The 25,561-nt window shown below is 42.1% G+C and overlaps 1 protein-coding gene across 5 annotated transcripts in view; it reads left to right on the forward strand.

The window, feature by feature from the left end:
• LOC126272274 (protein madd-4-like) overlaps positions 1 to 25,561 on the forward strand; it is a 2,033,115-nt gene that overhangs the window by 771,256 nt on the left and 1,236,298 nt on the right. For all 5 annotated transcript variants that reach the window (XM_049975019.1, XM_049975021.1, XM_049975022.1 and 2 more), the window contains exon 2: positions 15,376 to 15,535. In XM_049975019.1, the coding sequence (XP_049830976.1) occupies positions 15,500 to 15,535 (36 nt within the window). In that variant the 5' untranslated portion in view covers positions 15,376 to 15,499. The remainder of the gene's footprint in view (positions 1 to 15,375; positions 15,536 to 25,561) is intronic.

Consider the following 25,561-nt stretch of genomic DNA (forward strand, 5'->3'; position numbering starts at 1 on the left):
GCAACAAGTCAACCGAATCTTCCACCAGAAAACACGTCTGTTGTGTTGCACTCGTCATTACCGACAGTGCGTGTGTCATACGATAGGAATCTCTTATCGACTCATGTAATTTGTACGACTGGTAAGTGAGTGTGATACGCCTCCTCACCTGATAATGGTGTTGGTATGAATGTGAATGTGATCACTCTCAAAGAAATAATGAAAATATAATAGTTTGTCACGTAAGCTGCAACAAATGAACGCAACAACTTCACAATCACACAGTTTCTTTGTGATCTGTCAAAAAATATGTTTTTAACGTTTCTGAAGAAGCGTTCCGCTTTGGAAGTTTTGGCTCTTGAATGCCTTTCTTGTAATTTACTTGTTATTTTCATTTCTGTGAGACGTCTGTGTAGTATCTGGCCTGCTCTCGCTATTCATCACAGTCACTTGCGATGGTAATGAATTCTTACCATATGACTCACATTCTGTAATCAGTGTTCAGTATCACAACTGTCAAGACTACTGGATAACATCGGAAGTTCACTGAGGCTTTTTGTGGATGATGCTGTAGTATATCGAGAGGTTTTAATTGTGGAAAATTGTACTGAAATGCAGGAGGATCTCCAACGAATTGACGCATCGTGCAGGGAATGGCAATTGAATCTCAATGTATTCAAGTGTAATGTGCCGCTAATACATAAAAAGAAAAATCCTTTATCATTTAGCTACAATATAGCAGGTCAGCAACTCGAGGCAGTTAATTCTATAAATTATCTGGAAGTAGGCATTAGGAGTAATTTAAAATGGAATGACCATATAAAATTAATCGTTGGTAAAGCAGATACCAGACTTAGATTCATTGGAAGAAACCTAAGGAAATGCAGTCCGAAAACATAGGAAGTGGGTTACATTACACTTGTTCACCCACTGCTTAAATACTGCTCACCGGTGTGGGATCTGTACCAGATAGGGTTGATGGAAGTGATAGAGAAGATCCAACGGAGAGCAGCGCGCTTCGTTACAGGATCATTTAGTATTCTCGAAACCGTTGCGGAGATGATAGATAAACTCCAGTGGAAGACTCTCCAAGAGAGACGCTCAGTAGCTCGGTACTGGCTTTTGTTGAAGTTTCGAGATCATACCTTCACTGAGGAGTCAAGCAGTATATTGCTCCTCCCACGTATATCTCGCGAACAGACCATGACGATAAAATCAGAAAGATTAGAGCCCACACAGAGGCATACCGACAATCTTTCTTTCCACGAACTATACGAGACTGTATTAGAAGGGAGAACCGATAGAGGTACTCAAGGTACCCTCCGCCACACACCGTCAGGTGGCTTGCGGAGTACGGATGTAGATGTAGAAAGAGAACAAAAATTTCAATGGCCGGAGATAGTTCATAATGTTGTGAAAAAAATAAAATAAATTAAGCGGCACACCTGCCCGCTTGGCAGTCGAACCCCAGAACCACTTATCCATGGCGCCCTTGCCGATTGACGCTGCTCTTTATTGCACTTCTTGTTATTGAACCGATCCCTCTTCCTATTTCTTTTTTTTTTTTTTTTTTTTTTGCACCGTTTAGTACACCTTCCTCCTGTTTTCATGCTGGATCTGTGTTCAGTTTTAGACGGGCTATCCAATGCGCCATCTTACCACCAAATCTCAGGGGGGTGCAATGGGGAGCTTTCTTTATCAGTATCTTTGACCAGACTCACCCTTCCCTCGTCATCTCTCTCTCTCTCTCTCTCTCTCTCTCTCTCTCTCTCTCTCTCTCTCTTCGTGTGTGTTCGTACGCGCGGCGTACACATTCGGCATGTCAGGTCCCAGAGAAGCAAACTGTACAGAGGTCGTCCCTATCGATACAGTACCGGCCGGCCGGGACGTTTAGATAGCGCTGCCAGCAGTAAGTCAAGGGTTCGCCCGTAGCTAACCGGAAATGAAATACTCGCCGTCCGTCCGGTTGTCGGTGGAGCTCCAATGAAAGACGGCGTCGCATGGCGTCGCTGCCACAGCCGGCTGACGTAACAGCGAGAGACGCGGTCCGGAGACCGACGTGCAGAGACGATTCCTCTCGTCCAGTGGGACAGCTGCTGTGCTGTCTGAGTCTGAAAACACGCCTGTCTTCGATGACTGTTTTTCAAATTTCTATCTTCACGAGCCTCACAGACCAATTCACCGAGGACATCTTGTTTTCTGTGATACTGTAACACCCTACCCGTCACTTATCTGGTTTTGGTGTGTGTTCACCCCAGGTAATGGACTAACAGATCAACAGAGAGTGCAAAACTGCTGCAGTGTCAGAGAACGCAAAGAAAGTAATAAGGCCCTTTGACTCCTGATTGAACTGCGGTGGCAGTGTTGACATTAATTGATCCCTTTTAATTAAAAGGGATGCTCATTGATGTTATATTCAGCTATTGAACACTAGATGCAAAATTTGAACATAAAATTAATTAAGAAAGTGACTGGGGATTTCAACTAATTGATTGAAGACATATGCAGTCGATTAGCACAGATTTATTTTTAACTCACGACCTTCATTCATCACATCACATGACTCTCCTAACAGGCAGTGGTAATAAAATGAGTTTGTGTGGAGTAAAGCGCAATAACTCAGAAGTAATTCCTATCGACTGACCCAGGCGTAATGCGAAGTGTGAGAAGAATTCTACAATACACGGCCCATGAAACCCTTGTGGAAACTTTGCTAACGTGATCCAACAAATTAATCAGTGGCTGGAGAAGGCGCAATATCACCGAATACAGCGTGGTGGAGTGGCGTCATTGTGCAAACATCGGCCAACCTTGTGGTGCTGCAAGGCTGCTCTCATCTATTCACTCCTAGCTATCTTGCTCAGTACATAGCTGAACCAAAACTTCCTATTTCCAAGCTCAATCGTTCCATTTGCTAGATCCTAAACTGCTGAGATGCTCACTCTTTCCCAGGTAAGCTGAGTAAAGAATGCCACGTCTGCACTCTAGGCAAGCTGGGAAAGGAAGACTACTACAGAGACTTCTCCCAGTCCGCTTTTCGCCTCGCTTTCCCCTCCAGCAAAATCACTTACGCCAACTGCAGCGCAGGTCACATTAATTATGATTCACTTCCCAGCACCGACCAATGCCTGCTCGGGGAAGTGAACAAATTCCCATAAAATTTCCTTTCCTCTCAACTTCTGCTATTTAGCTCCTCCCAAGCCACCCATCAAGGTTAGCGTCTCCACAAACACCAATTTTTCCGGACTTCTGACTCCCAGGAGAGTACTTCAAATTCCTTGGTCCTAAGTTCCCATCATAGGCCAGCGTATTTCATTCTGTCGCTCTTCACCTGATTTACTTCAGACTCTGTGGACCGTGAATTCAGCATGAAGGTGCTATAGTCACAGACACACATATTTTGATTCCTGTTGACCGCTACACCTTAGCTTTGCACGGCTTTCTCGCATGTTTCACTGAAAATGAGACAACTGACATTTATCAACAGGCATACAAGTTCTCTTTCTGCTTCCCAGTACACCAGCATGGGGTCAACCACTCACTCACTGTCACTCATGTAAAGGCAGCTGGAGGCCGTTACCACTTTCTCAGAGTTTGAGCCACCCTAAGCTGCCTATTGTCGCTTCCCTTCGCCGCTCCCCCCCCCCCCCCCCCCAGCCACAGTCACTCGAATACATCCCTGGGATAAACCAGCCTGCAGCCTGTAGTAAATCGACGCATTTCCATAAAGTTTTCATGCTGTGTGAATTACTTTAAAACCATCACCTGACATTAATTATTCCAATACGTCCATACTATACCCTCTACAAGATGCATTGTGCCTTGTCAGCCATTTTTGTTCAGCCCTACTGTTCGCTCAATGTGAGTTAGGTGATCTTCAATTACTTCATGTAAGGGGCATAGTTCTTGCCATCTTACAATATGTCACTAATAATAGGATGACAATTATTGAACTGGATGAGAAAACGTAAATTAGTTACAAATTAAAATGTGACATGGTTTAATCAACAACTAAACGTCACTTCTGATATTCAAATTTGGTTTATCACATGTTTGATATGCCAGCCATCATTGACGATGATGTGGCGCAGACGAATAGCGAAAGTCTGCATGAACCACCGAAATGTCGGAATATCGATGCTGTCGATGGCCTGGATGGCTGTTTTCAGCACGGAAACAGTTTTGTGGTTGTTGCTGCACACCTTGTCTTTAATATAGCCCCACAAAAAGTAGTCACATCTGTTCAGATCAGGAGAATATGGCGACCAATCGAGGCTTGTGCCAGTGGCCTCTGGGTACCCCAGAGCCAGAATGCTGTTCTCAGAGTGCTCCAGCAGGACACCAAATACTCTCCTGCTTCGATGGCGTCGAGCTCCTTCTAGAGCGAACCACATCTTCGCGAAATCATGATAGCTTTGTATTACGGGGATGAAATCACCTTCCAAAACCTTCACGTACCTTTTGGTAGTCTCTGTGCCATCAAGGAATATCGCATCGATTATCCGTGACTAGACACTGCACACCACACAGTCCCCCGTTAAGAGTGACCAGACTTCTCGATCACGAGATGAAGATTATTAGTCTCCCTAATGCGCTAATTTTGATTACTGACGAACCCACCCAAATAGAAGTGGGCTTCGTCGCTAAACCAAACCATGCACGTGCATAATTCCCAGCATGTACCGCGGTCAACCGTGCAGTTTGATTGTCCTAACGCAAACCGTTCAGAAGTTATGATGATTTTATTTCATATTGTTCATTAATTGTCACCCTACATTTACTTTAACCTTTTCCTGTCTTGTTCAATTGTCTCGACAACCAAGTCTCCCAGTCATTAATGTCTGTGCAGAAATATTCACTTTATTTAAAGCAACTTTTATTTCTTGTAAACACGATTCCATAGAAATTTGTTTTGTAAATAAAAAGTCTTCTCTTGTTGCACTATGTTTTATTTTCCCAAACTCGTTTTCCTTTTTCCACTTTAAGGCATCATCAGTAGAATGGTTCTTCCTGATTTTAGTTGGCATCACTGTTTCCTCTCGTCTGGTTACGTAGAGGTCACACTACCGCTCTATTTACGAAAGATAAGCATGTTTTCTAGTGTTTAGATGAATTTTCATCTCCTTTTTCATATTGTTTGCACTTTTTGATTTGATGCATTGTCAGCCTTTTGTTACTAGTATAGACATAACACTAATATAGACAGAACTACTTTAAGTTCACTGTGCGTCTCATTCCATAGCATTATCAGTCTCCATTCGACACCCTTCTCTATGTCTCCGAAGACCAATGACGTTTTACTAGGACGCGTGTTTTTGAAGCTTCTATTTTGATACTCTTCGTTGATCACCTCTTATAACATCGCATGTAGGTAATTGAAGAGTTGTATCTGAAATTCATGTTACGGCCTAACTTCTCGTTTTATAGGAAAACTGTTAGTGAATTTCACGTACAACCTTAGTTCAAGCTCATGCGTTTCTTATCTATGCTCGCTTCATTGTGACTTCCGGCTAATTGTTTGTTACGAATTAAGGAGTAAATGTTACGAATATCTGTCTATCACCATTTCTGATTTACCAACACTCCAAGAATTTCTGTGATTTGCACAGGATGCGGAGTTTTCTTCTAAATCTGTATTCTCTCCCCATTATTAACGTGTTTAGTTGTTTTGCTACATTCGTTAGTGAAGTCTTAGAGAATGCTTAAAGTTGAGGACAATATATATCATGAATTATGTCTTCAGGTTTTAGATTTTGCACATGTTTTCAAAGTTTTACCTAAATTTATGTTGAATGTATCATCCTCATGTAAGTCCGTAGACCAGCGCCAATTTGCTCAGAATCCTTCTGGGCATTAGGGAATGTCATATTGTAAAAGTAACTATCAAGTAGAAAGCACAAGATGAGGTTTCAACCGATTTGCAGCGATCGTAGCCCAGGAGATGACAGCTGGTATTCGATGCATTTCGTTTTAGTGCTAGCTATTTAGTTTTATGTTATGACGTGACCGAATATAGAACGAAATTTGCTTCAAATTACAAAATAAACAGTTTTACCCTTGTTTGAAGATTAATCAGTCCCATTCTGATTTCATTAAAATTTTTGAAAATCGAATGTTTCACTAGTGTCTGCTATAACCTTAAATTTAATGCTGAAAGTAGATTAAATACAGGTTCAGGATCACGAAAGCAAGTTTGATCTCCCATTTCTCAAGAGGCAGTAATTGATAGATGTATTCACACAGCTTCGTACTTCAACACTGTGTTCTTTACTCTACATGATCCTGCCAACGTTGTCATAAATGTTCATAAATGTTGAAGGGTTTCAATGTTTATTTATCCAGTGGTATAAATTTTAATATTTAAATAATTTATTTAAAATCTGGAATTTTGTTTCTTATCGCAAATTTACATAAATAAAAATGAAGTGAGTATCTGAAGTATTTTAATTTTATATTGTGATTAGAGAAAAATAAATCTTCCCTAGCTGATTTGGGTGTGACAGACACATATGCATTACTTGCACAACTTTAGCTTAAGGAGGGTATCTAAAATGATGTAACAGAATTTTACATTTGAAAATTAGTCAATGAAACGATAGATACCGCTTCATAATGACAAATAAAGAACAGTGGTCAAACTTACATACCTCTAAAAATTTTCCAACTCTATGAAGAGTAGCTTCAACACTGCGTGACGTTTATCACCATCACAAATCTTGCAATTGCAACTTAGTTGGTTTTTGGGTGATTTTTAGATAATTATCCCTATAGAATCACCATTATTACTGGACATGTGAAGGTAATAACCAAGACTAAACCTTAAAGGATGCTACTTAATACCTACTCGGTGTCACTGCCCAGTAACTTCACTGCTCAGTGCCATGATACTCACATGCAGCCGGAGGCTGACTGTAAACTGATTTAAAACAGATTGTAGCAGCTGCAGCTGATCTCAACACCAATGTGCAGCACCCGAGGGCCGGCCACCGTGACCGAGCGGTTCTAGGCGCTTCAGTCCGGAACCGCACTGCTGCTACGGTGGCAGGTTCGAATCCTGTCCCAGGCATGGATGTGTGTGATCTCCTTAGTTTAGTTAGGTTTCAATTTTAATAATGAACAGCCTCAGTTGCACCGTTTACCTAGAATTTACCTAGGTTTCAGTCGGGATAACCCAACATCTTCAGAATAACAGTAACTACCGACTTTCCGTAGTGGACATCGTCAAGCTACAACTACAAGTCCATAGATTATCGTCAGACTGTAAAAACTTTCTGAAACTGCCTCGGCCCCACTTCGCGACCGCGATGCGGCAGCCGCGAGTGCTGTACTGGAACTGACCGTAGCGTCATGAGGTTCTCCTAGGCGGACACAATGCCTTGCGCCTGCGCATTAGCTGTATGATAGTTACTTGTTGGGACAAGACGCTAACTTAAGTCTTGACCTTGAATTTACTAGTATAGTGAAATAAAAGGTATAGCTGAGGAAAAGGGCGTATATGTATCCTGCGCAGAACGTACTTAGACCGACTGTCGTAACATTTAGACTTTTCCGTAAGTTCAGTCATGACCATTTGTGTGCTAAGTGAATAGGATGCTCATGCGTTGTAACAATAGCTAAGCAAGTGCCTAACAATTACGTCTTAAAAATTTCTAGACCTAGTCATAATAATGACGATGTTGGCTTTATATTATCCTTACCACTCCTAAGTTCTTTTTAGGTGATTAAACTTCCTGCTGAAGAACAAAAACTTTCCTAGATAGGCCATACCTTGTAAGCACATGATGTCTTCCTCATATCATGATTAATGAATACTTCATAAATGTTAAGACAGTCGATCTAAGTACGTTCTGCACAGGATAGATTTACGCCCTTTTCGTCAGCTATACATCTATTTCACTTTACTAGTAAATTCAAGGACACGAGCTAAGTTCGCGTCTTGTCCCAACAAATAACTACCACACAGTTTATGCGCAGGCGCAAGGTATTGTGTCCGCCTAGGCGGGCCTCATGACGCTACGGTCAGTTCCAGTACAGCACTCACCGCTGCCGCATCGCGGTCGCGAAGTGGGGCCGAGGCAGTTTCAGATATGTTTTTATAGTCTGACGATAATTTATGGATTTGTAGTTTTAGCTTCACGGCGTTCGCTAGGGACAAACGATAGATACTGTTATTCTGAAGAAGGTTGGGTTATCCCGACTGAAACCTAGGTAAATTCTAGGTAAACGGTGCAACTGAGGCTGTTCATTATTAAAATTGAAATTTATATTTATAAAGTTGCTGACAGGGCCACGAAATTTTGAAGATGTTTTAGTTACGTATAAGTAGTTCTAAGTCTAGGAGACTGATGACTTCATATGTTAAGTCCCATAGTGCTTAGAACCATTTGAACCATTTTTAAAGCATCCGAGGACAGACCCACTTCTCCACTGTTTGTTATTGTAGTTACCTTGTTTGCCATTTACTGTTGAGGCGTCTAGCCCCCTCCTTACCGTTAATGCATGACTATATGAATTTGGTAATTACAATCGTAATTGACACATTGAACTTTAAAAGAGCATGCGAAAGATGTGGAATCAGCCTTTCCATGTGCTCATTTACGAAACGGCTATGAATGATGTAAACTTTCTGGCAGATTAAAACTGTGTGCCGGAATGAGACTCGAGATCTGGAGGAGGAGGAGGTGTAGATTAGTTGCTAACGTCTCGTCGACAACGAGGCAGCTGGAGACGGAGCAGAAGCTCGGATTAGCGAAGGATGAAGGTAAGTGGCCGCGTCCCTTCGCAGAAACCATTGCGGCATTTGCCTTAAGCGATTTAGCGAACTCACGGAAAAGCTAAATCATGATGGGTGGACGTGGGTTTGAGCCGTCGTCCACCAGAATGCGAGTCCAGTGTGCTAACTGCTGCGCTAACCTTCTCCGTCGAACTCGTGGCCTTTGCTTTTCGCGGACATGTGCTCTACCGACTGAGCTGCCCAAGCACGACTCACGCCCCCTCCTCACAGCTCTACTTCTGCCAGTGCCTCGTCTCCTGCCTTCCAAACTGTGCAGAAGCTCTCCGGCGAATCTCACACGACTAGCACTTCTGGAAGAAAGGATATTACGGTGGCATAGCGTAGCCACAAATAGAATGAAATTTTCACTCTGCAGTGGAATGTACGTTCATATGAAACTTGTTACAGATTAAAACTTTGTCTTGCGAGTTTCGCAGGAGAACTTCTGTGATATTTTGGAGGTAGGATACTAGGTACTGCTGAAAGCAAAGCTTGAGGACGAGGTATGAGTCGATAGAACACTTGCCTGTTAAGGACACAGGTCACGAGTTCGAGTTTTGATCCGTCACGCTGTTTCAATCTGGCAGGTAGTTTCACATCGGCGCCCACACCGCTGCAGAGTGAAAATTTCGTTCTCTCTATCAGTGGTCTTTGCAATAAATATCCTGAGCGTAATACTAACTAACAGATATTAACATGTGCTCGAAAGAAATCTCTGACAGAATTATGACCTTACAAAGCGTGAGCGATTAGAAAGCGGAGAAACTATAGAAACCGAAAACACACTGCCACGCGGCTCTTTAGATCATCCCTTCAAAACAAAACATGAAACTGTGCTTCAGATTTAAATGCTGACCCTCTGCATGACCTCGACGTAACAATACATCCATATTTAAGACCTCGTCCCGTTACCAGTAGGCTATCAGCGTAAGCAAATACTAAGCAGAGATAAATAAGAAGCCAAGTGCTAGAATCGTCTACCCGACTTCAAGTAGCACCACCTCCCCCCCCCCCCCCTCCCCACCCCACCAACCCCTTAAAAATAACTTGCTCTGCCATTGTTCTAAATACACTCCTGGAAATGGAAAAAAGAACACATTGACACCGGTGTGTCAGACCCACCATACTTGCTCCGGACACTGCGAGAGGGCTGTACATGCAATGATCGCACGCACGGCACAGCGGACACACCAGGAACCGCGGTGTTGGCCGTCGAATGGCGTTAGCTGCGCAGCATTTGTGCACCGCCGCCGTCAGTGTCAGCCAGTTTGCCGTGGCATACGGAGCTCCATCGCAGTCTTTAACACTGGTAGCATGCCGCGACAGCGTGGACGTGAACCGTATGTGCAGTTGACGGACTTTGAGCGAGGGCGTATAGTTGGCATGCGGGAGGCCGGGTGGACGTACCGCCGAATTGCTCAACACGTGGGGCGTGAGGTCTTCACAGTACATCGATGTTGCCGCCAGTGGTCGGCGGAAGGTGCACGTGCCCGTCGACCTGGGACCGGACCGCAGCGACGCACGGATGCACGCCAAGACCGTAGGTTCCTACGCAGTGCCATAGGGGACCGCACCGCCACTTCCCAGCAAATTAGGGACACTGTAGCTCCTGGGGTATCGGCGAGGACCATTCGCAACCGTCTCCATGAAGCTGGGCTACGGTCCCGCACACCGTTAGGCCGTCTTCCGCTCACGCCCCAACATCGTGCAGCCCGCCTCCAGTGGTGTCGCGACAGGCGTGAATGGAGGGACGAATGGCGACGTGTCGTCTTCAGCGATGAGAGTCGCTTCTGCCTTGGTGCCAATGATGGTCGTATGCGTGTTTGGCGCCGTGCAGGTGAGCGCCACAATCAGCACTGCATACGACCGAGGCACACAGGGCCAACACACGGCATCATGGTGTGGGGAGCGATCTCCTACACTGGCCGTACTCCTCTGGTGATCGTCGAGGAGACACTGAATAGTGCACGGTACATCCAAACCGTCATCGAACCCATCCTTCTACCAGCCCTAGACCGGCAAGGGAACTTGCTGTTCCAACAGGACAATGCATGTCCGCATGTATCCCGTGCCACCCAACGTGCTCCAGAAGGTGTAAGTCAACTACCCTGGCCAGCAAGATCTCCGGATCTGTCCCCCATTGAGCATGTTTGGGACTGGATGAAGCGTCGTCTCACGCAGTCTGCACGTCCAGCACGAACGCTGGTCCAACTGAGGCGCCAGGTGGAAATGGCATGGCAAGCCGTTCCACAGGACTACATCCAGCATCTCTACGATCGTCTCCATGGGAGAATAGCAGCCTGCATTGCTGCGAAAGGAGGATATACACTGTACTAGTGCCGACATTGTGCATGCTCTGTTGCCTGTGTCTCTATGGTTCTGTCAGTGTGATCCTGTGATGTATCTGACACCAGGAATGTGTCAAAAAAGTTTCCCTTTCCTGGGACAATGAATTAACGGTGTTCTTATTTCAATTTCCAGGAGTGTAGCTTCACAAGCAACAGTTGTAATTCTTCGTTCAAATCATCCCATGTAGGCTTTCACGGCCGGCGTCTTCATCAGTAAACACTTACGGGCTAAATTGCCGTGGTCGATCTGTAGAACTTGTTCTCCCTGACGTTACGTTCTCAACTACGCAGAACATCTTCCGAGGTGAGTCGACGACTGGCTGCTAGGAGCTAGGGCCGCCGCTTATATGGAGGTCATAGAGGGCGCCACCGCATGTCACGTGGCATCGATGGCTATCGTCTGTTCTCTCAACTGCAGGCAATCGATTGTCACGTGATTGATGCAACGTCGACCGCCATATCTTGTCCAATTTTAATCCTTCTTCTTTACGATTAAAATTGTATTGATGTTTGTGGCTTTCAATTGCCTCTCTATACATACGTGTATAATAATGCGACGTCCTCGGTAGCACGCCTGTCTCACCAAGTTTTATTTCGTGATCTCCATCCTTAAAAGCATGTTCCGCTACTGCCGATTTGTCGAATGTCCCAAGCGACAGTTTCTTTTGTGCTCCGTCAAACGTGTATTGATGCTTCTTTTTGTATTTCCTATGTAAACCCTGCCACAACTACACGGGGTGGCTAGGGGATGACGAGCATCTTTTGTTGATCTTAAGCATTCACTAATTTTCTTAGTAAGTCTGAAAATAGTCTCCACCTGAAACTTGGCTAGTACTTTCCGTGATGTTATGGATGAACGGAAGAAATACTTTTCCAGCTGACGGTTGTTGCTGTCTCCAATTTTTAGGCATTTTTCTACTTGGGTGAAGTGCTCCGTTATCTCGTTTTTCGTATAACCATTTTTACGCAAAAGCCATTCGTTAATGATTTAGTTCTTCTTGTAAGTAGCCTGGTTTACAAATATTATTGGCCCTATCCACTAGTGTTTTTATGACCCCCCTCTTTTGTCTAGGGTGGTGGTTTGAGTTCTTATGGAGGTAGCGATCGGTATGTGTACCTTTCCTGTAGACCTTATGGCCTAAGGTCCCATCCGCCCGTTTGATAACTGATACATCCAAAAGGTTAAGTTGTCCATTATTCTCTTTTTCCATGGTAAATTTGATCTTCGTCCAAAGTCACTGTCTGATCGATACACGTTGCGTGACACGTGTGTCTGCGTAGACCTGAAACCTGCAACTACTCATAAATGGTTCTGAACACTGAGTGTAGTGTTCGAACTGCATTTAGCAAAGTTAATTTATTAGCACTGAGGCTGACACTTTTACGGTGCAGTGCCGCAAGCATCTGTCCGCTACGGACTGTGCCTTGGCGGACTGCTCATCAAGGCATTATTAGCTGTTGCCTCTCTCCGCTTCACGTGTGCTCCTCCGAAGTAAATTCCACACGTCAACTTTATAAACTAATTGTTATTAAAGCAAAATTTACCTAATTAGGGCTCCTGTTACACTTCCTCTTTTAGTTTGTGATTAACAAACTGTTATATAACCTGAAGGGTTAATGAACTAACGCCACCACTTTGTGACGTCTGCGATATTTCGGCAAATCGATCAGTACACTACCTTTGGGCATGGCCCTACGGCAGTCGTTCCGTGCATTTCTCACGCTACAGAAAGTCTACATCCTTCTAAAACTTTCTAGAACATTCGAGAAAGAAACCGTTCTCCCGTGCTCCGAATATTCTACTCAGTCCTGACTGTGTGAATTTGCGATAACCTGACGTCCCCGTAACGACAGACCCTCTTCTCTGCATAAAGTTCCGGGTAGGCTTGCATAACGTCATTTCCTGTGCTCTGTGCCCTTACTCGTACTAAAATTTATTAAGGATATACGTTTTACAAATAAACAGTTGCATTACAATTGATCGCGAGGCGTGATTCCTTTGCATTGCACTTTGGTGAAGCCATAAGTTATCATTATTATTAAGAGAAATTAGTCGAATCACAATTATTAAATATACTTCTGAAGAGGGAAGTGGAGGGTGAGACATTAAGAGCTCAGCATTGTTGCAACGGCACACACTATGCATCAAATTTTTCATGCACAGCATTATTATCGTTTAACGTTGAACTTTCTGCAGCTATGATGCTTACGAGCGAGTTCTTACACAGACAGAATTTGAATACTGCAATATTTTTGGCAATAGTTCTAGCCAAAATTTATCACATCTGTTTGAGTATTTATTTCCTACAGATTGAAATCAATTTGGATGTTGTTCGGCCGAAAATATTTATCACCGATTTTTCATGATAATAACGAACAACTGAAAAGTGGCTGATAAAGAAATTTTTGTCTCAATAGCCGCAACGGATTATCTTCAAAAATGCTTAATTAATATAAGTAAAAGCTCTATACTGGAGGGTGAATGTATCAGAAAAATGAAAGTGACATCTCATGTTCCCCAAGGAAGTTTGATATTAATTACGGTTAACGTTTACAGTGCACAACGAACTTCGATTTAGTTTACTGACGATGCTCAGTAGTTTTTGTGTCGAACGATCGTAAGGAAATATAAGAAGACTGCGACAGAATTTCGACATGGTGTAATGGAAGACAGCTTTGGAATATTGTGGCAGATTAAAACTGAGTGCCGGACAAAGGGTCGGTTCCAGAATCTTGCTTTTCACAGTCAGTGCTCTTACCAGAAGAACTGTCGTCCAAGATTCATGGGCTACCCTCACAGCCTAACTTCGGTCAGTATCTCCCTCTCACCTTCCAAACTTCACAGAACCTTAAAAAATGGTTCAAATGGCTCTGAGCACTATGGGACTTAACATCTGTCATCATCAGTCCCCTAGAACTTAGAACTGCTTAAACGTAACTAACCTAAGGACAGCAGACATCCAAGCCCGAGGCAGGATTCGAACCTGTGACCGTAGCGGTCACACGGTTCCAGACTGAAGCGCCTAGACCCGCACGGCCACACAGGCCGGCTCACGGAACCTGTCGTGCACCTAGCAGGGCTAGCGCTTCTGAAAGAAATGATGTTGTGAAGAAATGATGATGATATGATGATGAAGATGATAATGATGATATTGGTTTGTGGGGCGCACAACTGCGCGATTATCAAAAATGATTCAAATGGCTCTGAGCACTATGGGACTCAACTGCTGTGGTCATCAGTCCCCTAGAACTTAGAACTACTTAAACCTAACTAGCCTAAGGACATCACACACATCCATGCCCGAGGCAGGATTCGAACCGGCGACCGTAGCAGTCGCACGGTTCCGGACTGCGCGCCTAGAACCGCGAGAGCGCGATTATCAGCGAACGTACAAATTCCCAACCTTTTCACAGTCCAGGCATGACACTATTCCCAAATGAATTATGAAATTATGACAACACCACAAACACGCAGCCACCGGGCGGAGAAAATCCCCGACCCTGCCGGGGATCGAACTCAGGACCCCGCGCCGCGCGGTTTCAGGCGCCATGTCACGGACTGCGAGGTCCCTCCCGCCGAAGGTTCGAGTCCTCCATCGGGCATGGGTGTGTGTGTCGTTCTTATCATAAGTTAGATTAAGTAGTGTGTAAGTCTAGGGACCGATGACCTCAGCATTTTGCTACCTTAGGAATTCACACACACATTTGAACTTTTTTTGCGGAACCTCGTGATGTAGAGGCAGCAACGCTAGCCGCCCGACCACGAGCTATTAATAAGTGACTACGCGTGAAAAGTATGCACAAGAAAGTATACGAAGTTTTGAAAGCATGGAAAACATACTGAAAAAAAGTAAACCTGTGAGTGTGGGTTGTGGCAGCATAGGTCAGTCGGTGGATAGCACATCCCATGTTCGAATCATGATTCAACACACAGCTTTAACTTGTACGGCACATTTCAAAACATCGCACACTCCATTTCAAGGAAAAAGAAATAATACTGGAATTAAATGTGAATAAATGCAAGGTAATCCCCATAAAAAAATACACATAACCCGACAGCACCCACTACAAAATTTCTAATGAAATTACCTCCTCTCACCTACTTTAACAAGAGTCGCTAGCGATTTTACTGTTCAGATAGTTGGCGACTTCGATTGAAAATTACAATGACGTCTCAACGATGTCTTTCTTTTTTTCTTTTTTTTGGTTAGTAAAAGAATTACATCACAGAGTGGCGAGTTCCAGACATCCATAGCTTTTTTTGTATTGTCCCAGGTCGACATCTGATGTGTTGATGCCGGGCAGTCGTGGCTAAGAGCAGTGATCAGAAAGAAGACCGCGCGATCAGTGATTGAACGCACGCCACTTGACTTGCTGTGCTGCGACCGCCACACTCACCATGCGGACCCTGTGTCTGCTCGTTGCTCTGCTGCTGGTAAGTACATCTCAGTCTATTATTAGGTGAGTGCTCGTGTTGATGGGTACGCTACTATGAAGACATGTATTTGTACTGCTGAGGTACGTTTGCAGGCTGGTCGCCGATTCTCCGTATTCTGAACACATTCAAAGATCAGTTCCCACTTAGGCCTATCCATCAGTTGGGCCTGGTGTTGTCCTGGAAGCCAAGAAGGCCGCCCAAACGAATCCCAGACGGACCACAAAATACTTTGTTTTGCATGTCCATCTCTTTGACAGGAGGTCTTTGGGACGACGGCCGTTTACTATTGTGAGAAAATGAAACGCCTGCAGCCGTCCTTATTATTTTGTTGCAATCAGTTTCGGCGATTCAGTGCGCCATCTTCGGGCTTTAGTTCATGCGGAATACGATCCTACATATATCGCATCATTGGCCAGCGTAACTGGTTACGCGACTGAGTTGGCATTTGATGGCTACAGCCCTGACAGCGAAGTTTTCAGATAGTCTGCGTAACCAGCTATAGCTATGCTGTCCATATATATAGGGACTGTGTCAACCCCTTCCGCATCAACTACAGCCCGAAGTTGGCGCTCTGAAGCGCTGAAGCTGGTTGCAACAAAATAAATAATATCACAAGGACTGTTGCAAGAGTTTCATTTTCTCACAATAAAACATTTTGGTCCGACAGTAGCTAACCTTCCACTGTAAATGACTTGGCTACTCTAACGATTTAAGGGTAAGTTCGCCTTTTGCACATACACAGATTATTGTTTTGCATTTAACACACCAACATGTTTCACCACAGTTGTGGCATCTCCAGTTGCTTTTTTCTTTTATTTTTCTGAAAAACATACCTACAGGTTATGTTTAAGCGAGGAAATACGTTACATTGGCTATTGTTATTAAAGTTATATATGCACTTTAGCTTTCATTTTACACTGTGTGTCCTATGGCTGCGAACTGAAATCAGACACAGCTCTAAGTTAGTACACCACGTCATCTGCATACATGAGGGATATTAGGGTATCTTCTACATTCAATTTTTGTTTATAATCCAAGCTTTAAAACGTATGCTTAGGTAAAAATCGTGACATATGCCGATTTTTGTCCTTACCATTGTAGTATCTGGTTCGTCTTGACCTATGACATGTTTGCCTTTGTTACCCAGGCGTGCTTTAGTGTATCCTGGCTGACCTGAGAACTTCGGTAAAACTTTGTAATGCTTACATATGAAGAACTGTTTGGTGTACATTGTTATTCACGGATAACGTTACGTGTTTACACAGTGTTTACGCACGTTTTATCCTGCTCATTTGTGAATACTGCGTCCTGCTATGTTGTTGTGCCTTGGGGGCGCTTTCACTGCACAAATTTACGTTTGTGATGCGCTTTCGAATGTCGTTTGTTTACTGCTTTGTATTAGTTTGATGTCCGCAAACTTTGAAGTTGTTCCGTTCGTTTTCATTCTGCGCCTGTGTTTTATTTTGTGTTGTCAGATAGTTTGTTTACAACGCTGATTAGTATTTTGTTACATAGTGCTGTTCAATAATTGACAACTTTTTTGTCCTGTGTGATAACTTTTTACATACGGTAATTTTCTTCCGTTGTTATTTACTGGTAAAAACGACTCTGTGTCTTAGGATATGGAGGTATGTTTCTCATTTGGAGATTCGTCAGAAGCGATAACTTCGTTTTTCAGCATGAAATGGTAGGTCCTCTTTCCCTGGTAGGAGTACTGGGACAGATTAGGGTCACGCAATTAGTCTAGTGGCGCCCAGCTTAAAGGCTTGCACCTGATCGTTGAGCCACATGCAGGTTTTAGTATCCGGGTTACATCGATGTAATAATGGTACGCGTAGTAGGTAGAGACCTAATAATTGACGTGTGGAAGAAGCAGATCAAGAAGAGCTTAACTTTTTTGAAAAATGAATCTGTGATACTCAGATCACTACCTACACATGGTACGTCTACAAACCGAGAGATAAAACTTCAAGTATCTAGTTTCTAAGCATCTTTGAAGTATAGGAGTATACCTTCAGCTATTTCAGATAACTAAGTGCTGAAGTACGTAGATCCGATCCTGCTCTCCTCTCTTGTACCATATCTGCATCAAGAACTGCATCAGATTCTACAGTTTTGAGAGGACAGGTAGGATTGTTTGTGTAATAGATACACTGCTATTAAATTGTTGTGATGCAGCCGCCAAATAACTTGAAAGTAATCATCGATTCACCTGAGATGCGGCAGAAAATATTTTTAATCGGTCTGCAACATTAATCGGTATCATTCTGTTGGTAGATACAAAGTTTTAAAATTAAATTCGGTCCCCTTTGTTTACAGTTATCAATGGAAATGAAAATGTCCAAAATTTGAGGATGTTAACTCAAGGCAAAAGTGTATAGATCCTGGACGCAGTAAACTAACTCATTACCATGAGAAGAGCCGCAAGCCTCCAATTTTGATGTAAGCAATAAACAGTTACATATTTTACAAAAGAAACAAACAGCCTTGTGATCTATGTAAATTGCATCCAACCAAAGTAGAAGAGGAAAAAAAGAGAAAAATCTGCCGTAAGCTTCGTGAGTAGATTTCGAGTTACAAGCAAACAAGAAAGCATTTTTATTGACACAGTATATGCAATAGTGTGGTCGTTAGGGAACTAATCGGGGCTTACATCAGAATAATTTTATTTTAGCTTTAATAAAAGCTTGTAGCTGATTTTGGCAGGGAGATAGTGAACACTTAAGTGTTTTGAGCGTTCAGGAAAAGACAATAAACAGGAAACAAATTTAACGTGGCTCCTTACTAAATATTATAAGACTTAAATTACTCGAGGAGAAAAAAGTGGTAGTCTTACGGTATGCAGTACGTCTTTCGGGAAGATATTTTTCATCTTCCTTCGGATGAAGTTTAGAAATGTCCTCCGGTGAGATTTACTGCATTTCGTAGAATTACCACTCTGTGAAAATAGTAACTTCGTTGTCGCACATTTAAAAAATCGTATCAGATTCTATAGATTTCTGTCGCCAATAAAAACACCGCGCACTGCCGTTGAGAACCACTACTGTTCTGTGATTCACATTACCTTACCGGTTACCTGGTCGAGTTACCATAACGATATGCTAAAACAAGCTGTATGCCTAGGCCCGCCCGCTGCTAAGAAAGCATAATAATTACGAGGGAAACAACAGCCACTTCATTTCCTCGTAACAAACTTCACTACCGTTGAAACGATAACAAGTTTAACGTTAGAACCGGACGTTAATTGCTTCACTAGTGCTTAAACTTCATTACTCCAAACCTTTCAGAAACACCAACGGAGTTCATACAGTTAGGATAACGAAGTTATTAGTTTCCCCACGTTTTGAGAGCGGTGTATCTCTGAAACTGTTTATTCAGTTACTTAATATTCGCTACAGTTTCTAAAGCGATACGAAGTCCTCGAACAGGCTATTTTCAGATCAGTTTGAAAATGGCCTCGATGTCAAGGTAGAAACGGGTCGTGGACTTCGTATCATTTTAGCAATTGGAGCGGATATAAATTAACGAACAAAGTGCTTTCACAATATCATTGGTTCCATGGAACAAAACTTACATGCTGGGAAGTGGTGTATTGGGAAAGAATAGAGAAATGTATAGAAATGAGAATGCGGTGTGGACCACTTACCCTCTGCCTACCTGCAAATTTGTACAGCGATGCCTACCAGTCGGGCTTCTCAGGCCAGTATTGTTTAAACTGACATAAATTAAAACTATTTTGACTACTTATGACGTGAAAAACTTTTGAGATTTAATTACTTTTAACATAATTTCATTTACTGAAAGTTTACATATAAAAACTCAGTTTTTAAGCTTTTACTGGTAGCTTTTATTCTTATTCTAAATTTGCGCAGAGTCTACAGACAATAGCAGAATGTTCCGAGCATATAGGTTTGATACCCCAATAACATATAATTTGTGATTTTCTATCTTTCTCTTTTTCTTAGTTATTGGTTTCATTACACTTCCTGGATCCGGAGTTACTAATGAATTCATTTACTTCTTTACCCTTGCTAGTTGCTTTTCCAAATTGTTGAAGAAAGTCCGACGTCTCATTTCTTTTCATTGGCAGCCAGTATCACTCAAATTATGTGTGCCTTCATTACACTTACATCGTATTGATGAAGAAAATCACCAATGGCCAGCGACTCGTTTTCCTCTTCACACTGTAGCATCGCGTCTTCTGGTGCATGATGTCAACGCCGACCTTTGTCACATTGTATGTTTTTACAACTTCAGACTCCTTTACATGATGACACCGATGGCTGGTCATGAGGAAAGCTAAAGACGGTAACAACTTTGTTTTTCTTAGAAACATAAAAGACTATCATCACATCTGGTTGAAAACCGAATAATGTAGTTTATACTTCACGACCTTAAGCTGTAATAAAATCGATAGGCATTTCACCTATGTTTTTCCGATAGTACCGACTAATGTCATATCTTTTGACAACAAACAATGAGCTACATCGAGAGATGTAAAAAAAGGTGATATTACTATGTCCAGACTTTTCAGACTCGATCATCAGGGATTTCACAACATTCTTAACAAGTCGCATGTCTCTGGTTTCTTCCTCCTTCAACAAACACACTTTCATCTTCCAGCAGCAGGTTTTTGCGCTCTCACAAATTTCCCAGAAATTTATTCCGTATCTACCAGGTTTTGATCGGATCTATTGTCAAAATGGACAGCGACGTCGAAATGTGACCAACTGTTCATCCAGGGTCATGCACCATCCTGGAATGGGGCATCCCTAAGGGAAATTTCCCACAGCTTAAAATATTTTCTGATTGAATCAAATATGTCACGTGACCTCTGTTCACGTCGGTCTACTGTATTATCAAAACGCAACTCCCTCATAACAGCATGGAAACGGCTGTGAGACATAATTTCACTGTACATTGATCGCCTGCACATCCGAGGTTTTGCACTGTCGTAAAGAGAAGTAATTTAGGTTGTAATAACAGTTATTTTAGTACAAATTACTCATTAAATACGTGTATAAGGGCTATTTCAAAGATTACAATTAAAAGTATCCCTTTGCTTTAGATATTAATCCAGAAAACGCGAAACGATGTTGAGGTCAGTGTGTGATAGTAGATTTGTTTACGTTTCGGTACAATTAACTTAGAGAATCCTGCTCAGTTGTTTTGCTTCTCTTTCAAATCATTTAATTCTAGCGTGCCCAAAAGCGGTAAAGTTCATATTTCTTGCAAGCAGCATCAATCTCAATTCGTTTGATTCAGAATCTTTCCTACATGTCGGTTTTATACGTTCTGTTTCCGTACAATAAAGTTACATTTTGTTGTGATTAAGACAATTCAGCGGATACTGCAGTTGAGTGAGTGCTAAGCTCTTGTTGTAAGCGGATATAAATAACTTTTTACGTTAAATTATACACCCGAAGCGCTAACCTGTAGGCCTAATTTTTTGGTGCTCGTAAGTAACGAAAATTCGCGTTGTGTAAAGTGTGTTAAGGGACTTATTTCTGTTTTGAAGTGTGTGATCTGTGTTTCAACTCGAGGTAAGTGTGGATGTTGCTATAGGATAGTCAAAGGGCTAGTGGTATGTGTAGACTGTGGGTTGGAATTTCACTGGTGTGATTGTAGTGGGTAACTAACAAGGCTCTCCCATGGAACTGTACGCTTTGCAAAAACGACAAGAGAATCGGTGACCATGAGGCAAAGATTTGTGCCCTTTATGTTGAATTAGGTCACTAGAAATTTGAACTACGTAGGTTGAAGAGGGAACTGGGTAAAGGTAACAAGCAATGGGTTAAAGGGGAAAAGCTCTTCAACTTCATCTGCGTTTCATCTGACGACATCTAACAGATGTGACTTGTTACCTAAAGCAGGAGTGGAAGGACCACTTCCAGCTGTAGCTCTCAGTAGGGGCCAGCAGACATTTAGCAAAGAAACTCTACGTAGGTCGGTACCGAAAGATGGTAGGAAGCAAAGAGCCTTGCTGCTATATAGTAGTCATGGGGAGGATGTAGACCACATGGTACATGACAAATTAGGTGCCATGACACTACTGCGCGGATCCTTCCGCCGGAGGTTCGAGTCCTCCCTCGGGCAGGGTGTGTGTGTTGTTCTGAGCATAAGTTAGTTGAAGTAGTGTGTAAGTCTAGGGACCGATGACCTCAGCAGTTTGGTCCCTTAGGAATTCATACACATTTGAACAAATGAGGGACACGGTGGCAGGTCACAAGTGTTTTGAAGACATAGATAATTTGTGCAAAGGTTTTGGCAAGGAGGATGAGGTTCCCATAGTTAGCGGGGCTGAGGCCAGCCTGGCTAATAACAGTAATTATTGTATTAGGGATGACCTGGATATAATAGCTTTAGCAAGGATACACAAAAATGTGAGTTTTGTGGAGTGCCTGCAGCGCCATGACTAGGCCTGTGTAAACACTGCTTTGAGCTGTGTGAACGCTGAGTTAAGCAGGCTGCTGCTGCCTGAAACGACATCGCATATCAGTGCAGTGCCAGTTGCTATAGTTGGAAGATGAAGATATACTGCACATGGCCTGCACCCAAATAGCAAAGGAAAGAATACATAGGCTGAGATTCTTGAAGATAACGTACAGGGATCCAAACTGACACACAGAAAGATCCCTGTGTTTTCTGGTGCCAGAGGGGCACCATTTTAAGGTTAGAATCAGGTTTCAGGCACCCTGTTTTGAAAGAAGTGAAAATAACACAATCTCCCCACAGGATGCTTAGTAATGCACAAAAAGGTAAGATTACGATATTTAATCAAATTTATAGAGGATTAAGTAGTAAGGTAGACAATTTTCTTGTCCGTTTGGAAAATTTAGAGAGTCTTCAAAAGATAGACACCCTGTACCTCTCTGAGTAATACATAACCACGGGGTTTGGTAACTTACGTATAAAAGGTTGCACTGTTGCAGCATACTTACGCAAATATAACACAGGAAAAGGAGGAATTTTCATGTAAAACACAAGTTCAAAAACATTGAGACATGTAGATATTTTAGTGATCAGTACGTAGAAGTGTGTGCTTGTGAGTTAACGTTGAAAAATAGTTCACTTTTAATTGTAACTACATATAGATCCCCACTGGGAAAATTTGAACTATTTATCAGTATTATGGATATCTTACAGTGCTATCTGTCAGACAGCAGCGAGCAGTTAATAGTCTGTGGCGACTTCACTGTAGATTTTCTAAAGGATTTTGACAGGGAAGATGGTATGGTAACCTTATTTGAATATCACAATTTGGTCTCATTAATTAACTTTCCAACATGTGTGGGTAAGAAAATAACCGTTTACCCAGTAACAAATGCTCTCTCTGAACATGATGCACAATTAGTTAGGGTAAATAATATAGCACCTTACAGTATGGATATACCTCAGTGGAAATCAATAGAATAATTAATGACTCCAGGGCAAATGTTTTTAAGACTAGTTTACAGATGACATCCTATGTAATTTACAATGAACCAAATGCAAACATTACAAAATTTGATCTGTTCCCAGATGAATTCATATCATCATTTGAAAATAGCTTTCCACATTCGCTAGTCCGAATGGACACTAAACTGCAAGGGAAGAAACCATGGATCACTAGAGGGATTAAAGTATGTTATGAAATTAAAAGGGAAATGTATATTTTGACAGGAGCTAGTAGGGATCCTGCAGTAGTTGTACACTACAAAAAATACTCAAAATTACGAAGGAAGGCTATTGAAAACATCAAAACCATGCACATACTGTCAGGAATCAGTACTTCTGACAACAGACTTAAGGCAATATGGAATGTAGGGATGCAAGAGACATAACAACCAGTCACAGAACAAGACAACAGCAGTAATGAACTGGATGAAATGGCTATAAATAATGAGTCACAGGTAGCAAACGCATTAATCATCATTTCTTAAACATTGTAGAAAGCATAGGGGCAAACAGTTAAAAGGCAAAAAGCCAAAATCACAGCAGTAAGTTGAAAATGTACCTTTTGTAAAAGTCAGTCATATGAATATATCATCAACCTCTCCCTCTGAAATTAAGAAAATTATACAGTCTCTCAAAAATAAAGCTCACCCAGGTTTGATGGTGTTTCCATTAGAGAACTAAGAATTTGTTTCCGTGTAATAAGCCCAGTCTTACCTGAAATGTGTAATGTAACACTGACTCAAGGCATTTTTCCAAAGAGACTGGAATATGCCACTGTTAAATCCCTGTTTAAGAAAGATGATAAGAGAGATGTCTACCATTACTGTCCTATTTCACTGCTGACGACGTTCTCCAAAATTTTTGAGAACGTGACGTATTCTAGAATACTACCTTGAGTTAGCAACAACAGTATCCTTAGCAAATCACAGTTTGGATTTCAGAACGGTTGCTCTACTGCTAATGTCATTTACGCGTTCACTCATCAGTTTCCACAAGCATTAAATAATTAAATAGGGCGGGTTGCTATATTCTGCGAGCTCTCTAAGGCATTTGACATTTTATGGGACTGATGGCACAGACAACCAATGGACAATGTCATATCTAACCAAAAGAATCCAGAATGTTGTACTTGGTAATTCAAGCTATATAGCCCAGAGATATAATTCTGACTGGGGAGAAATCACGTATAGGGTTCCTTAATGTTCAGTCAGTGGTGCACTACTGTTCCTCTTATATGGAAATGATCTTCCGTCTAATTTACAACAAGCGGAATTAGTTCTTTTCGCAGACAGCACTAATAATGCAAGCATATATACATAAACCGAAGAAATAGTAAACAAAATTCTTACAAGTATTGTTGACTTGTTTTCTGTGAATGGTCTCAACCTCAGTTCTAAAGCGACCCAGAATATTCAGTTCTGCACATCTAGAGGTACTGCACCAGTGACAACAGTAACACATGGTTAGGAAATAATAAATAGGGCGGAAACTTCAAAATTCTTAGGGTCCACGTTGATGAGAATTTAAACTCAAAAAGATACATTTTGGAACACCTAAAACAGCTTAGTTCAGCCACATTTGCGCTTTGAACCATTGCAAATCTTGGGGAGAGAGAAATCATTTAGTTGGTTTATTTTGCATATTTTCATTCAGTAATGTCATAAGGTAACTCATCTTCCAGGGAAAGTCTCTTCATTGCCCAAAAACGTGCTGTTAAAATAATGACACCCACAGTCACCTTGTAGACATATGTTTAAGGAGTTGGGCATTTTCACTACTGTTTCACAGTAAATTTATACCCTCATCAAGTTCGTTGTAAATAACCCACTACAGTTCAGGAGGAACAGTGAAGAACATAATTACAATGCCAGAAGGAAAAATGGCATTCATAACTCCACATTAAGGCTGCCTTTAGCACAAAAACGGGTGCACAACGCTGCAACAAAATTTTTTTTACCATTTATCCAGTGATACAAAATGTCTGACAGATAGAATGTAAAATTCTCCTTCACAACTCCTTCTATTCCGTATAATAATTTCTACTAATATAATGTGTAAAAGGTGGTGGGTAGGAATTACTAACTCGCCTCAATATATCTAAGGGTAGAAATACTCAGATTGTAATCGTATGTACAAATTAATTTGAGATGTGAATGTATAAGGACTCGTTTCGCATCATTGGAACATGTTACTAACTAACAACAGTCCAAACCCGACTGATATCTTTCTTTCTTGACTTGTACACTGCAGTCACGATCAGAACAGCAACAAAATGTTTTCATTTTATGTATATCTATACCCACCCGTTCCTCGTATACGATTCGACCGCCCTTATTGGTCCACATACACACTTTGACAATGAAAGGTACACGAAAGGACAACACAAGACAACGTTCTTCATTATCACTGTTCCTAATCGAATCACTTTTAGGTCCCTGGACTTCTATCAATACATTCTTTTTGCTCTGCCTACCAGAAATTCCAGCATGAGAAGATGTTGGCTCTGCAGTATTTCGATCCCATTACGAGAAAACAATAACTCACACACAACAGAATTTGCTCTAAATTGTTCTTTTCCAGCTTCTT

The sequence above is a fragment of the Schistocerca gregaria genome, chromosome 5, assembly GCF_023897955.1.
Source record: "Schistocerca gregaria isolate iqSchGreg1 chromosome 5, iqSchGreg1.2, whole genome shotgun sequence".
NCBI lineage: Eukaryota > Metazoa > Arthropoda > Insecta > Orthoptera > Acrididae > Schistocerca > Schistocerca gregaria.